Source organism: Leopardus geoffroyi, chromosome X, assembly GCF_018350155.1.
Source record: "Leopardus geoffroyi isolate Oge1 chromosome X, O.geoffroyi_Oge1_pat1.0, whole genome shotgun sequence".
Taxonomy (NCBI): domain Eukaryota; kingdom Metazoa; phylum Chordata; class Mammalia; order Carnivora; family Felidae; genus Leopardus; species Leopardus geoffroyi.
The window spans coordinates 88,954,063-88,969,724 of NC_059343.1; the positions used below are offsets into that span (position 1 = coordinate 88,954,063).

Genomic DNA, 15,662 nt, shown 5'->3' on the forward strand with positions numbered 1-15,662 from the left:
GAGAATTTTGCACAGGCTCATCATAGTCCAGGACAAGAGATTTCAGTGGATAATATGTGACTGGCATGGGCCAGTATTATGAGCTGGAATAGTAATGTCGACCAGTAAACCAGGACTCCGAGGTGGCCACTTGGTTCTCTTATTAGTGCAGGAAAATAAACTCAAGCATTTGTCAACCACAAGGTGTGAAGGGGAGAAAAGCCTTTTGATTAACGCCCAGATTGCATTGCTATTGCTTCAGCATCACTGAAGAATCTAGCATGTAAAGCCTCCATTGGTTAGTGTATAATTATGCTGCAACCACTTTTCCTTTGGAAATACTTAGTGACTCTTGCATTGTATTCCTTGCAGGTGAAAGCCCAGCCTCTGCGGTTCTTAATGCCTCAGCAGGATTATTTTCACTAAAGATGGAAACACTGGAGTCTGAATTGACCTGTCCAATCTGCCTAGAGTTGTTTGAAGACCCCCTTCTTCTCCCTTGTGCTCATAGCCTCTGCTTCAGCTGTGCCCATCGAATCTTGGTCTCGAGCTGCGGCTCTGGTGAATCCATTGAACCCATTACCGCTTTTCAGTGTCCAACGTGCAGGTATGTTATCTCGCTGAACCACCGGGGCCTGGACGGCCTCAAGAGGAATGTGACTCTGCAGAACATTATCGATCGCTTTCAGAAGGCTTCTGTCAGTGGGCCCAATTCCCCAAGTGAGAGCCGCCGGGAGAGGACTTACAGGCCCAGCACTGCCATGTCTAGTGAGCGAATTGCTTGCCAATTCTGTGAGCAGGACCCGCCAAGGGATGCAGTGAAAACATGCATCACCTGTGAGGTCTCCTACTGTGACCGTTGCCTGCGGGCCACACACCCCAACAAGAAACCTTTCACCAGCCACCGCCTGGTGGAACCAGTGCCAGACACACATCTTCGAGGGATCACCTGCCTGGACCATGAAAATGAGAAAGTGAACATGTATTGTGTATCTGATGACCAATTGATCTGTGCCTTATGCAAACTGGTGGGACGTCACCGAGACCATCAGGTCGCATCCCTGAATGACCGATTTGAGAAACTCAAGGTAAGGGATCTGGGACATATCCCTTACCCAACTTGGTCTCTTTACACACAGTTGTACAGTTAGCAAGCTCCCTAATAAAGCTAGGTCCACTTTTCCTATATGACAAGTAAATTCACTCCAAGTTGTTCTCGTGAGGAATAGCCTCTGCTCACTTGCAAGCTCTCACTGGAACCTGTTTCGTCTGTTGCATAAACCTCCTTGCATTTATTCACCTCTGGCCAGTTCTGGAAGGGTTAACCCCTGGCCTGCCACACCAGTAGTCTGTCCAGAGACACAATGCCCTCTCTCCTTTGTCAGTGACATATTGCACACTACATATCATGATCTTTCCACCTCTTCTTTTAAGTATGTGAGTACCTATGTAGGTGTGCTGTAATTAGCATATGTGCTGATATGCATGTGTATGGGTCTAGCAGCGGGAAGGTTGGGTGTGTGTCTGTGGAGGTGTGGGTGGAGGTATCTGAGTGTATTTATATGGAGGTGAGAGATTTTTGTGGATGACAGCTGTGTATGTGTTTGCACGCTCAGTACAGTAAAGCAACAAATGTTTGGCATCGGCCGCTTGCAACAAATTGCCATCAAGCCCTTAACAGGGGGCTAATTCTAAGCCTGCCTTAAAAAAATCCAAAACAAAACACACAAACGGACAAAAAGGAACCTCAGTTTACCACGAAATCAGGAGGGATAATCAAGTATCAGACCTAAAAATTTAAGCCGAAGGCAATAAATATTTAATCCAGTACCAGATTTTGTGCCAATGTTCATTTTTGTGGGTTGCAGACTGAACCACTTGGTTGCATTCCCCGCCTTGGAAGTTCCTAGTCTTTCATTTGCATTCAGTGGACAGAGTTTTCCGAAGCGGTTGTGCCACATGATATTTATGTGCAGGTCTCAGTGCCTATTTTGTAAAACCTTACTACTTCACATTGATGTTAACAAATGTCAGCTCTGGCCAGTTGTCTTTTTTTTTTTAATTTTTAATGTTTATTTATTTTTGAGAGAGAGCAAGTGGGAGAGGGGCAGAGAGAGAGGGAGATACAGAATCTGAAGCAGGCTCCAGGCTCTGAACTGTTAGCACAGAGCCCCACACAGGGCTCAAACTCATGAACCATGAGGTCATTACCTGAACTGAAGTCGGACATTTAACCAACTGAGCGACCCAGGTGCATCACCCCCCAACCCCGGCCAATTGTCTTATTCCCATTACCTGCCTGCTGTGTGGTTTAACTTCTCTTAAGAAGGGAGCTATTTAGCAGAAATTCCAGAAAAGCAAAATGTTTAAATGACTGATAAAATTACTACCCCAAAAGAGACTGGATATATAAGCCAGTTTGGAAGGAAGACCCAGATAGGATGGAAGGAGGGCAAGAAGGAAGCAGAGATTTTCCTCTTGTGATGCTCTGAAAAAGTCAGGGTAACTTGACTTCATAAAAACTTCATAAAAAGTTTATGAAGGGGGGCACCTGAGTGCCTCAGTTGGTTAAGAGTCCGACTCTTGATTTCACCTCAGGTCATGGTCTCTGGTTCATGAGTTCGAGCCCTGCTGTCAGCACAGAGCCCGCTTGGGATTCTCTCTCTGCCCCACCCTCTCACTCTCTTTCTCTTTTTCAAAATAAATAAATAAACTTAAAAAAATTGGTACAAATTTTATGAAGTTGGTGAAAGTAGCAATACTCAGAACAGGATATCTTTTCCCTTCTGTAATTTGTTGCAGGTAATATCGAGAGTAGTCACTTTGACAATGGTTTGTGCCTTTTTTGATTTTTATTTATATCTAATATTTACAAATTTGCACAAAGCTCAGTGTTTGTTGATTTCACTCAATGAGAATGATATTCTCATTCCAAAGCTGCAGAGAGGAATAATCTCATTGACTTCAGTTCTTAGAATCCTAAGATGCTACGCCTTACTCTTGGTCTAGCTGAAGCCTTCCACTTTAATGTGGTGTAAACTAAGACTTTGATAGACTAAGTGATTTGGTCAAAGTCACAGAATTGGAACTGGAACTCAGCTTCTAGACTCTGACCTAAGTATCCTTTCTCCTGTGGCATGCTGCCTTTGTTTTGGACCTAAGTTTTGCCCATGAAATGTGATTTGAAACTTACCTTTATGCTCTGGCAATTGCACACTTCATGGGTCACAGATAATGATTAACAGCACTGGGGGAGGGGGAAGGACATACTGTATAAACTTGCAGCCTCATAATGGTAAGAGATGGGGGTGGGGTTGCAGGAAGAGTGGAGGATATGGATGGAACAGTCTCTGCCAAATATTTGCAGGTGTTGGAACTATAATAAGGCATTGGCCTTGAGAAATACTCCAAACAGAAAAATCTGTATCCATATGTATGGTTGAGATAACAAAAGACTGGAGAGAATAAGCCTGTATCTGCAGAACCCCAGCTTTTTGAAAACATCCGAAAACATGAAAACATTGGCTGACTGATTAGATACTTGGCACCATGCAGCTACGGCACTTAGTCTCCAGGCTGGGATGGAGCACAAAAGTATTTTACCAAAAAGATACTTTAGTCTGTAACTAATCAGAAAGTCTTGGAGAAAGAATGGCCAGATTTTGAATTGTTCCCCTTTAATTTTTTTAGGAAATGTGCAGAAAATTCTGATTATAAATTAAGTGGAAACTTCTTTTGCTCATGTTTGGACCGAGAGTGGAAACATATGAATCATTCCCAACCGTGTGGTTTGTTATGTTCTCTGGAACATCTTGGACTTTGGGGAGGGAGAGGTGGTATGTGCGTGCGTGCGTGTGTGTGTGCACGCACATGTGTGTGTGTGTGTGTGTGTGTGTGTGTGTGTGTGTGTGTGTGTTGGATGTGTGGGGATCACTCTGGTTTGGTGTCCAAGTATAAAAGGCTATTAGTTCTCCACATTAAGCAGAGAGGAAGCCTGACTTTTAGTGTCACATATACTCACTTCGTTAGGTTCATTTTAAGTTAGAATAGCATTTAGGATTATCTTCTTAATCTGCTAGATTCTTCCCCAAGGAGAAAGGAGAAAGCTGGTTGTCAGAAGCTACAGGGGAGATGGGCTTGGGCATACTCTGCTGACCCTGAGTGGAGCACGAGAGTCCTACAGGAGAAGTGGAAAGGATGATAGTATATATATCTAGGGGTTTTATGTTCTGGCCAGTAAATGAATTGCTATTTATTTGTTTTTTTCTTTAACGTTTATTCATTTTTGAGAGACAGAGAAAGACAGAGCACAAGTGGGGGATGGGCAGAGAGAGAGGGAGACACAGATTCCGAAGCAGGCTCCAGGCTCTGAGATGTCAGCACAGAGCCTGACGCAGGGCTTGAGCTCAAGAACTGCCAGATCATGACCTGAGCCAAAGTCAGATGCTTAACTGACTGAGCCACCCAGCACCCATAATTGCTCTTTATTTGTACTTTTTGGTTCTGGAGCTTCATTTTTGGCCTTTATAACCACCCTTTTTTGTACTAACCTCCCCGAGTTGGATTAGTGGTCTCTAGTATTTATTTGTTTGATAAAGAATAAACAAACTGTTATGTTATAAGATGAAAGGTCAGAATAACCAGAGGCCAGCCTGTCTTCTTAACATGTACTCAAAATGAATTAGAGGGTTTGGGATACTTAGTCTGGTTTATTATCCATATTTAGTTGTCCATTCTAACTATGTGTCCTTCAGAAGGCTACTTAGTGGTTCAATTAAATTCTTCAATTTCAAAGAATAATTTTGTTTGTAGCAGTTATTACAATAGTAAGGCCTATCAGAGTAATTATTTTCTCCATTACTTCTTTTCATTTACTATAAAAATGCTTCATGTATTAGAGTTTTCATTGTCACGAGTTTCTCCCCTTAGAAAAGATCAATGTTATTGCATTAGTAAGTGTTGGCTTTCTAAAAAGAGGTCAGGTTTTAGTGGCTCTGTATTGATGACAGATCTCAACTGCTTATTCAAAGTCTTGTACCACTCGGTTCCTGTGCTGCCCATCTATCTTTCCCCGCTACCACTTTCAGACATGCTACCTTTATCTGCCCAGACTAGCCTCCTAACAGTCTGTTAGACATACCACTCATTCTCTTTTCTAACTCTTAACTTTGACTCACGCTCTTCTCTTGACCTGCTGAGGAATCCTACCTACTCTGTAGTTCTCAACTGAACCCCTACAAGGCCACTCCAACACACCCCAACGGTACCATACATCCTTTGAGGCCAGACATAATGTCCTTTATTTCTTCAGTATTCTTGCTGTCTTGCACACATAGTAAGTATATGCTCAAGAAATCCAAATGAATTAAATCTTTAAAATGGATCCACAGGAAGTATACCAGCGTCTCTAGCTTGCTTTAGATCTCATCTTGTAAGATGGAAATCTGTCTTGCCATTATGACTACTTTCGAAGTCTGAAAAGAATCTCCTGTGCACTACTGATAATGTTCAAAGCCAGAGTGTTAGTAAAAGTATGGCATGTCCTTAATTTTAAGTTCCTATTCATTTGAATTGCTGGATTTTCCAACTGCCTAACCCTATGGTGACATCTGTATAAATCAGATGTGATTATTCTAATTCTCTTTGAGAGTGATGTCTTCACATTTCCATGCCCACAGCCTGCCAAAAATATAGCTGATGAAAACCAGGGGGGAATAGAGGAATTTCCTGAAAGGAATAAACAAGCACATTTTCTTTTTCTCATTACATTTCCACAAATTCATTACTACAAATAATTCTTAAATGCAGTTACATTTACATATCAGGGATCTTGTTATAAAATATGACCTGGCACTAGAGTAAGCTTTTTGTTATGGGAAAGTAAAACACACACACACACACACACACACACACACACACACACGAAAAGAGAGGCTGAGACAGAGAGAACTAAAGATTGCTAGACAAAGAGAAGGGAGATATGAGACTTGGAGAGTGTTCAAAGGAAAGCCACAACGAGAGTTAAAAAGTTGGAAAATATGATATTCTAGAATCTTATCAGAGTTGATTACTTGCTCTTCTTCCTACTCCATTGCTCTGTCATCCACCCACCCATTCTCATTCAGCCACTGCCTTCTCCCAGTCATTTTTCTGCTCACCCACTTGACACCCACTTCTGTCTGCCAAGACAGATGCCCTCTCAACTTATCTACCAATGGACATTTGACAGTTTCAGAACCAGCATGCTGATTCATATAAGAGAAAGAAAGAAATATCTTTATGAAAGCCTGGGTTGAGAGAGGGTGTATTTGCATACATATGTATGTGTCACCATACAGGAATGTATGTATTTCTGCATGGTTGAGTGGCTGAGAATGACTGTGTTTGTATTTCTATGTATATCTATAAATGTGTTGTCACTGTGTGTGAGGTGGAGAGAGCGTCTGTGTTAATCTTCTGTGGGCATATCTGTGGATAAGTTGGGTATGAGGGAGCCATAAGTGTAAGGTCATGAGTATGTTCCCCCTAAGAAGGGGTATGGCCTCAGTAGAACCTATCCTGAGACTAAGGATCTCCCTGATAAACAAGCCATATCATAAGTCCTCATGATTAGAAAAATCTTCAGTGAGGCCAGATGGGGTTACCATAGGTGAGGGAAAAAGTTTTTCCTCAATTTGACTCACTTAGGTACTGAGCCACTGTAGTGAAATATAGTATGAGCAAAGCATTTGAGTCCAGATTTGCACTCTCTTAAGATATGGTGGTGGACATGTATGTATGGGGGTAAGGGTAATATCTGTCATGGGTTTCTAAACTAGCTAAACTAGCCTTCAACTGACAATCATAAAATCATTCTTGCTTATAGATCTGGCTTCTCTGTGGTCTCTTAATTGTCCAAGACTTGCTCCCCATTACTATACTATATACAAATCTCTGTGTGTTTTTTGTGTGGCAGGGGGATAAAAATGCATTTATTCCATCTCTACTCAAACTGTGTGCTAACACACTCATCTGAATTCCTGTTCTTTTCCCTCCAATAGTTACATTGATTACCTGGCTCCGTTCTCATAGAACATTTCTGTGTTGCAAGATGTTTTCTGTTGTTTTTCTATAGGTTTGAGAGCAAGCTTAGCAAGTGGATACTCCTATTATCTGTGCTGTTATCTCTCTGTTTTTGTTGTTTCTTTTGTCCCAAGTCTTTTCCTACCCAACATCTGCAAGGAGCTAACAACAATCATTAGTCTGAGCACAATTTACAAAATGTTGACTCAGAGACCAATTCCTGGGCGGATGAAAATCCTGTCTATTCTTATTGGGCAAAGGAACATATTACAGAAATATATAATAGGTGAGGAAAGAATTATTAAACCCAAAGAAGTGAATTTGAAAGGGGAAAATGTGATACTGACATACAAGTTCTTGAAGGTTGATATAATGAGGTAATGTCTTGTTCTTTATCTCCCCTGAAGACAGACCAGATAATAACTTAAACTGTAGCACCAGTGATCGAGGCCAGGGATTCACTCATTCATTTAACAAACAATCCATGAACACTCATTTTGTTTACTGAACACTTACACCATTCAAGTCATTGTGGTCAGAGCTGGGGACACAGGAAATGAGGCACAGTCCCTGCCTTGGGGAGCTTTGAACTTAGTAAGAGAGACAAAGAAGTACATCAGAAATTCCAAGGCAGCCTGATAAGTGCCATGACAGAGGTTTGCACGGGATGCTCTGAAGCAAAGAGGAAGAATCAGGGAAAGGAAGTCACTGAGCTCAAAACAGGGAACCAGGAATGAGTTTGTCAGAAAAGAGGGTCAGAATGGAGAGAGACTGAAGAACGAATTGACGGGACTTGGCCAATGACTGTGTGGTTACAGACGATGGAGAGAAAGAAGTAAAAAATGATTTTGGAGTAGGAGATGTCTTGAAGAACAGTGGGTCGGGGATAGAAATGGGGAAATTAGGGAGGGGCTGGCAGTTTGGGTGGGCTGATTTGGCTTCAGATTTGAGTTTGATACGATCGTGGGTCATCCAACATGCATTCACTCATCCAACATTTCCTGAACACCTATTACATGCCAAGTACCAGAAGGGATGTTGGGGTTATAGTGATAAAGAAAGCACAGTCCCAGCCCTGGTGGAGCTTTCAGCTTACTGTGGGGAGACAGATAGTTAAGGACACAGTTATAAGACAGTGTGGTGAGTTCTGTGACAGTGGAAGCACAAGGGATTGAGAGAGAGCACAGGAGGGACATCAAAAGAGACTTTGGGTAGGTTTTTGGATGCCCAGTTGGGGGACAGGGATGGAGTAAGGAGCCTCTGCTCCAGCAGAGAGAAAATAATTTGCTCAAATATCTGGAGGAGAGAAAGCACGGGGTACTCTCAGAACCAAAAGGGCAAGTGTTGTAGAAGGAGTTGAAATTCAGGCCTTTGTGGTGGCGGAACGATCAGGGCTAGAGACATTAGATTGAATACTTTTAGCATGGAGGTAGAGGCATGCAGTAGTGAGCTGAGTGAAGGCCCAGGACTGAGCCTTGCAGCACACTCAAGGTCTAGAAGGTAGACATGAAAGAAGAGCAGATGAAGGAGAAAGAGGATGATGTACATGACAGGCAGGAACTGAAGAGGAACAGTTCAAGTAGAATACAATATTGAGGACTCCAGGAAAGCAGAGTTGGCTTTGGCTCACTATTCTGTTACCAAAGTAAACACTGGATTTAGTGTTTTCTTTTAGAAGGACCAAATAACAATATATGCTTTAATGCTAGAGATTTAACCATGCTGTGCACCTGAAAAGAGGGGGGAGAAACAAAATGCAGGATGGTCCATGTTACATTCCTGATAAGGGCCCTATGGGAGGCATGGGTCTTTAATGAATGACTTCAGAACATTCTGGAAAAAAGAGGGATGGCTACCTGGCTCACCTGGCTTGAGGACCAGTCTGGTCATTCTCTAACAAACCTCAAGTAGAGTAGACCTTGTACATCCAGTATATCACCTGGATCCCATTCTGGGACATAGCCCCATGCCTGTATAACAGCAAATACATGTTTGGGGATGGAAGACACTCCAGCATAAGGGTGTGGGCTTCAGTTGGTGGACCAGATGGTGTGTTCTGCTGTTGAAAGGCCATATGTAATTGATACATAAAGTGACAGACTGAAGCGAAAGCAAAGTGAGTATTTTAAGACAAGCAGTTAAAAAAAGAAAGCAGAATGTGACCCCAAAAATGTGCTAAGATTTTTGGCTACTGGCTTTTGGAATATCTGGGAACATCAGTGAGCAGACAGGATGTCAGAAAAAGAGCATGTCGATAAATAGTAATGGGGTCACTGGCTCAGATCATCTTTTTTTTTAAATCACAGCAGGATTCTTTTATTTTTTTTTAACGTTTATTTATTATTGAAAGACAGAGAGAGTCAGAGCGTGAGCAGAGGACGGCAGAGGGAGAGGGAGACACAGAATCTGAAGCAGGCTCCAGGCTCTGAGCTGTCAGCACAGAGCCCGACGCAGGGCTTGAACTCACAAACCGCGAGATCATGACCGGAGCCGAAGTCGGACGCCCAACCTACTGAGCCACCCAGGCGCCCCATCAGATCATTTTTAAAGATGATGTTGTCTTTTGCGGATTGGGGAAGGCTCCAGTTTGGAGTACATTGGCCTTTATTCCCTTTCCTCCTCCCCCTGCCTCTCCCAAAGCTCAATTCCCACATCAAAACAGTTGGGATCTTGTGTAGACTTAAATAATGTTCCCCTGGTACCTTTTAGAAAGCCAGAGACTCTACAGGCATTTGGTGGCAATACTATATGTTTAAATAGAACAGACAGAAAGCTTCACCCCCCTTTTTAAGCTTTGAGACTTGCTGTGGCAGGTAGGTGTGTGTAAGTGTGCTCATGTATGTGTGAGCACGTATGCCTTCACAGAGCATGACAGGTGGCGATCGTGGTCGAGAGTGCGTGCCACCAGGGGAATCTCTGGCTTTCATGAAGAGGCAGTGTTTTGCCTCTTGGTTTCTTGAGGGAGCCAATGGGAAAGTTAATCTTAAACAACCTGTGTCTAAAGAAATGAAAAAAAAATCCCAGCAATTATCCCATTTCTTTTTATGGGATGCTGTCTGGAAGAATAGCCTGAGCCTGGTTTCTCAGAATCGGGAAACGTTTCCCTCTTTGTGAAGGGTATAACAGAACACAAAGAGGTCAAGTGTATATGATACAAATGAAGTGGAGACTGGATAAAAATGGAATCCGTGTTGACCGCCAGTTTAGCTAACTTGGGCCTTTTAAAACCTCAATTATGCAAATCAGCCAAATATTCCCCTCACGTTGTGCCATTGAGACGCGTGTACAGTTTTGTGAAAGCTGTAATGATGGAGTCATCCGGAGGTGAAGAGGATCTCAGTTTCATAGTGCAAATGGCTTCTCTAACTCTCACACAGGGGAAGGACCCAGAGGTAACCTCCTGCAGCAGGAAATGGGAACTTCATCCTGCTCCCCTGCCAACCTCCCATCCCCATTTCCTCCCAGCAGATATCTCCATTCCAACATCCCCTGCCACTTTGGCTCTCTCTTTTGTCATGGTTCAACTGTTCTAGAAAGGCACACTAAACTAGACCTGGACACAGGGAGCCTGGCCCAGTGATTAACTAGACGACACAAGAGAAGAGCAAAACAACCCAATTTTTAAAAGCCAAACACAACACAACCACGAAGAGTCATGTTTAGTTTTACATATAGAGACTATATAATCTCACACACACACACACACACACACACACACACATACACGCACATACAGAGGCACATGCATGCCCACAAAAACACATACATACGTGTACTCTCTTGGTCTGCCCCGCCAGAGGATAGGCAAGATAATTACTTGGCTAAATCAATGAAATGACTCAAGCCTAAAGTGGCCCAGAATTTCTAGTTCTAAGTGATTTGTCAGTGCTAGGCATGATAAGGAAGGGTGAGGAAATAGACTGCATAATTGTATCAATTCTCTGCTTCCCTTTGCATATGTTCATTATTGAGAATCAATTTCAGTTTGAGAGGAGGCTTTAATTCCTTGTAAATGAATAGGAAGTGAGTAAATAAATGTTCAGGGTTTTCCTCAAATTATGTCTCGTAATGTAAGAAAACAGTGGCAAAAAGCCATCAACAGATGGTGTTTTCATTAGCCAGAGATTTATTTTTTCAAAGCATTTTCATATTAATGAAGTAAGGTTGAAATTAGAGTCATCTTGTCAGTTCTAGTTCCGTGTTGTTAAAATGTGCTGGTGTTCTACAAATTGCTAGGAGGCCAGAGAAAAATAACCATTTGCCACAATTTTGTGACAGTAACCCAAGGTCCATAGTCTAACCAGACCCCAAATTATGCTTTCAGCCCTAATTTTTATTTTCAGTGGCTTCACAGAAACTGTGAGTCTCCATTCTGGGCCATAAATGAGGAACACACGGATCTTAGTTCTGCTCTGTACTATGAATTATTTATAGGATGTTTGTTTCATGACAAGCGTTGCAACAGGTTGCATGTACTTGTTAGAAAACATTTTCCCCATGGAATCCTAAGTTTGAATGGAAACGCAATACAGTTTGAAACATGACTTTCTAATACTGTGTCTGCTCCGACTTCATCAATCTACATTACATTTACCTAATATGCCAATCTACTCGATGGTGATACATGGGTTTTCCATTGATCTAGGAATCGGGACCACTGTGCTAGTGGAAGTCATAAACTGATCGAACCCATTACCAATGCCCACTCTCTAACCTAAGCTGGACCCTTTCATCAGACCGTAGCTCTATCTTATTCACACTCAGCCAAATTTTTGAAGAGGAGTCCAGACTGGTAGCCTCCACATCGTCACTGCTGACGTACTCCCTAACTCTGCATTTTGGCATTTGCTTCCAACACTCTACTGAAACTCCTTTTTCAGAGGTCACCCGTGGCTTCTAATGACCATATCCAACTGCCTTTTACTAGTCCTCATATTTCTTGCACTCTCTGCATGTTTGACAGTGACAGATCCCTTCTTGAAACATGTTTCTCTCGATTATCCTCTCAGCTTGGCCCAGACTTGCATTACCAACTCCCTTGAATATTGCAGCATCCTCTTAACCAGCATCCCTGGCCTTAGTTTCAGTCCGCCCCAAATATTGCTGATATGTTGATCTCATAAACACGGCCCTGATTATGTCATTGTCTTACTCAAAAGCCTTTGGGAAGTCCCCACTGCTAAAAAATAAAAGGAGGTACAAATTCCTTACCTAGGCATTCAAAACCTTCAAAACAGGACCTCCACCTCCATTTCCGACCTTGTCCCCCACTACTGTCTTGTACCCTCTCTTCTAGCCCAAGTCAACTTCTCTTCCCTGAAAATGTCCTTATACTTAATTCTCTTTTACTCATGTTATTCCTTGTGCCTGGAACACCCTGTCCCCCTCCATCTCTGTTTGTTAGAATCCCACTTATCCTTCAAGACCCACCTTAATGTCACCTCCTCTTTCTCTTTGAATTCACTGCACCTTCAACAGAGTAGGTACTCATTACTTTTTGTTGTATTAAATCTCTGAACTACTGCCATTTCTTTTTTTTTTTCTTGTGATATCTACTTATCTTAGAGATCATGCCCAAACCAACAATTGCTGCCCTTCTTTTTCCCTTCTCCATTCTCTTTGCCCTTGCTAAGGAGAAGGCCACGGATTGAGATGGTTGTGGAGTTAAAGAGAGCCAGGGGAGAAACCATGCCCAAGCCAAGAACAATGGAATAAATGGGGAAAAATCACTTCCATGGGAATAAAGCCAAAGAAACTAATAGAAATCTGGCAAGAGGGAAGCGAAGATTAAGCTGGTTCTCATAATCTGGTTTGAGAACAAGTGAGATCAGACTGCCCATTGTAGAAATACATATATCCATGGGAATACATTCTCTGGGATGGACTCCTGGGACAGTGCCAAGAATACTAAGGAGCCACAGCTACTTAGTAGACAAGAAAGGGGCCAAGTACATGAGTCCTCTCCCCCTTCCCCCACTTCCCTTTGCTTCTCCCTCCATTCCCTTGTATCAAAAACATGAACTTTGAACAATTACAAACCAAAGGAGCCATGGAGACCGTGATGAAGCAATGTACACAACCAAGGGAAGGAATGTTAGCAGAGGAAGGGCCAAGAAGTTGGGGTATTTGGAACAGACTTTGTGGGGGTGTTGGGATGGTGAGCGAGAGAGGAGTGGATTTTGGGACTAGTCCTAAAGGAGAAGCAGCCACCAAAGCTGAAGACTTGGGAATGGGAAGGAATATAAAAGCCCATTATCAACCAAGAGTAAAGAACATTGTGTTTTTTTCACATAAGGAATGGGAGGGAGCAGCCTGCTCAGCTGAAAATGCGCTAAGAGTTCTGAGTGCTGTTGTAATTTTGTTATATTCAACAGATTTGCACAGTGGTTCTAATGCACACCTAAGAAGATCTATGTACCAGTAAGCAATGATAAGCAATGGATGTCCTATCTTGATATGGCCAGGAGTTGTCACTTTGAAGTCTACCATCTCCATGGGCTAGTCCTTAGGGCCAAAGAAGAGGAGCTATGAGATACAATGCTTGATTTTTTTTTAATTAAAAAATATTTAAAATGTTTATTTTTGAGAGAGTGAGAGAGAGAGAGAGAGAACGTGGGCAAGGGACGGGGCAGAGAGAGAGGGAGACACAGAATCCCAAGCAGGCTCCAGGCTTTGAACTGTCAGCACAGAGCCGGCGTGGGACTCAAACTCACAAACCGTGAGATCATGACCTGAGCCGAAGTCAGATGCTCAACTGACTGAGTCACCCAGGCACCCCTAAATTTTGTTAATGTTTATTTTTGAGAGAGAGAGAGAGAGAATGGGGGAGTGACAGAGAGAGAGGGAGACATAAAATCTGAAGCAGGTTCCAGGCTCTGAGCTGTAAGCACAGAGCCCAGTGCGAGGCTCGAACTGAGCCTAAGTTGGAAGCTTAACCGACTGAGCCACCAAGGTGCCCCAAACAATGCTCGATCTTGATGAATCTCACGCTTAATTAAAGTACAGTCTTTTTTTCCCCTGAAGGAACCTACTGATAAATCTAAAATGGTTTCAATAAAAAGACAAAAAAATCACAAATACTTGGAAAAAGCTGTGGCTGAGGCAAGAGACCTGGGTTCTAGTCCCAGCTTTGTCACATACTAATTATAGAACTATGAAGGACACTTTACCCCCATTCTGAAGCTCAGTTCTCATCTGTAAAATGCTGACATATCCTACCTCATGGATTGTTATGGTTATTAAATGGTATATATGAATTCGCCTAGCATAATATTTGGCAAGTACTGATTGTTCAATAAATTATAGTTCCCTTTGTCTACTCATCCATAAAAGAGAGAATAATACCTATTCTTATGCCACACTGTTACTATGAAGGCAAAATACTATGAATACTTTAAAAAGTTAATATTATAGAAAACATAAAGTTGCCTTAATATCATGAAATTCTACATCCACGAAGTCATGAATGTCATCTTTTTTCCAATAATGAGAGCCTGGAGCAAAAAAGGTACAGTGTAGTTAATTAGCACCTAGAACAATGCTTGGCCCATAGCAAGTGCTCAGTGAATCTTTGAATGTTTGTCAATTGACCAAATGACCTCCACATAATGTTGGTTCTCCAGCTCATTGAACATTTCTTATTTTTTCCCCTCTTCCCTGTTTCCCTCTGGCTTCATACTCTCTGCGATGACAGCAAACTCTGGAGATGAACCTCACCAACCTGGTTAAGCGCAACAGTGAACTAGAAAATCAAATGGCCAAACTAATACAGATCTGCCAGCAAGTTGAGGTACGTAACAGAAACATTTGCATTTCCTTCAGAGGACCTGGATCAGGTGGTCAGTTGGGGGGCAGTTGAGTTCTGTCAGAGTGTAGCTCAGCCATTTGGAGTGAAAGACTGAATGGCAGTTCTGGGGAAGTCTCATTCCTTTAGGATGCTTGTTCCAAGAAAAGGGGCAGATAGATATTATTTACACAAAAATAGATACGTGGTGGCGATGGATTGGGGAGACAGAACTTCTTTCCAAGCGGCAGGCAATAGGAGAATCCAACATGAGGTGTGTTTCTTCTTTCATCAATTATGGACATCTTAGCCCCCTAAAGAGATCTCTGAGGTGTCACAGGGGATCTGGGAATCCTGGGTCCTTGGTGTAGGGTGAGGTTTGTTCTGTGCAATATTGTGTCCACGACAGTATTATCAAGACTGCTCCTCCTCTTCCTAGCCTCTCCTCCCTTTGTCCCCACACACCTCATTTGGTCCTCACTCATCGCCTTGCCACTTACTCTTGTCATCAACAAATAAGATCTATGTTCAAGTTGTCTGTGAATTATAAAGTGTCATACAAGTATAAGGTTTTCAAAACTTGTTACCTACGTGATATCTACATCAATAGAGCAGAGCTTCCAAGAGGAGTCTTTTCATAAGTGGATGTAATAAAAAAAAGATGTTATTTCTCCCTCTTTCTCAAGAGCATGGAACTTCAGCTGTAGCATTTGGTTTTGTGTTGATTTTGTTAAAGAGGCAATGGTAGGGCTTAAAGTCTAAACAGGGTTGGGTAAAATGTTATAGGACCCCTTCTGGGCAGTGACAAGATAAAAATTTTTCTAATTCTATTTACAAC

General features: G+C 42.4%; 1 protein-coding gene across 6 annotated transcripts in view; it reads left to right on the top strand.

Moving 5' to 3' along the window:
* MID2 (midline 2) overlaps window positions 1-15,662 on the top strand; it is a 134,275-nt gene that overhangs the window by 50,429 nt on the left and 68,184 nt on the right. For all 6 annotated transcript variants that reach the window (XM_045473113.1, XM_045473116.1, XM_045473118.1 and 3 more), the window contains exons 2-3: window positions 352-1,067; window positions 14,735-14,830. In XM_045473113.1, the coding sequence (XP_045329069.1) occupies window positions 352-1,067; window positions 14,735-14,830 (812 nt within the window). The remainder of the gene's footprint in view (window positions 1-351; window positions 1,068-14,734; window positions 14,831-15,662) is intronic.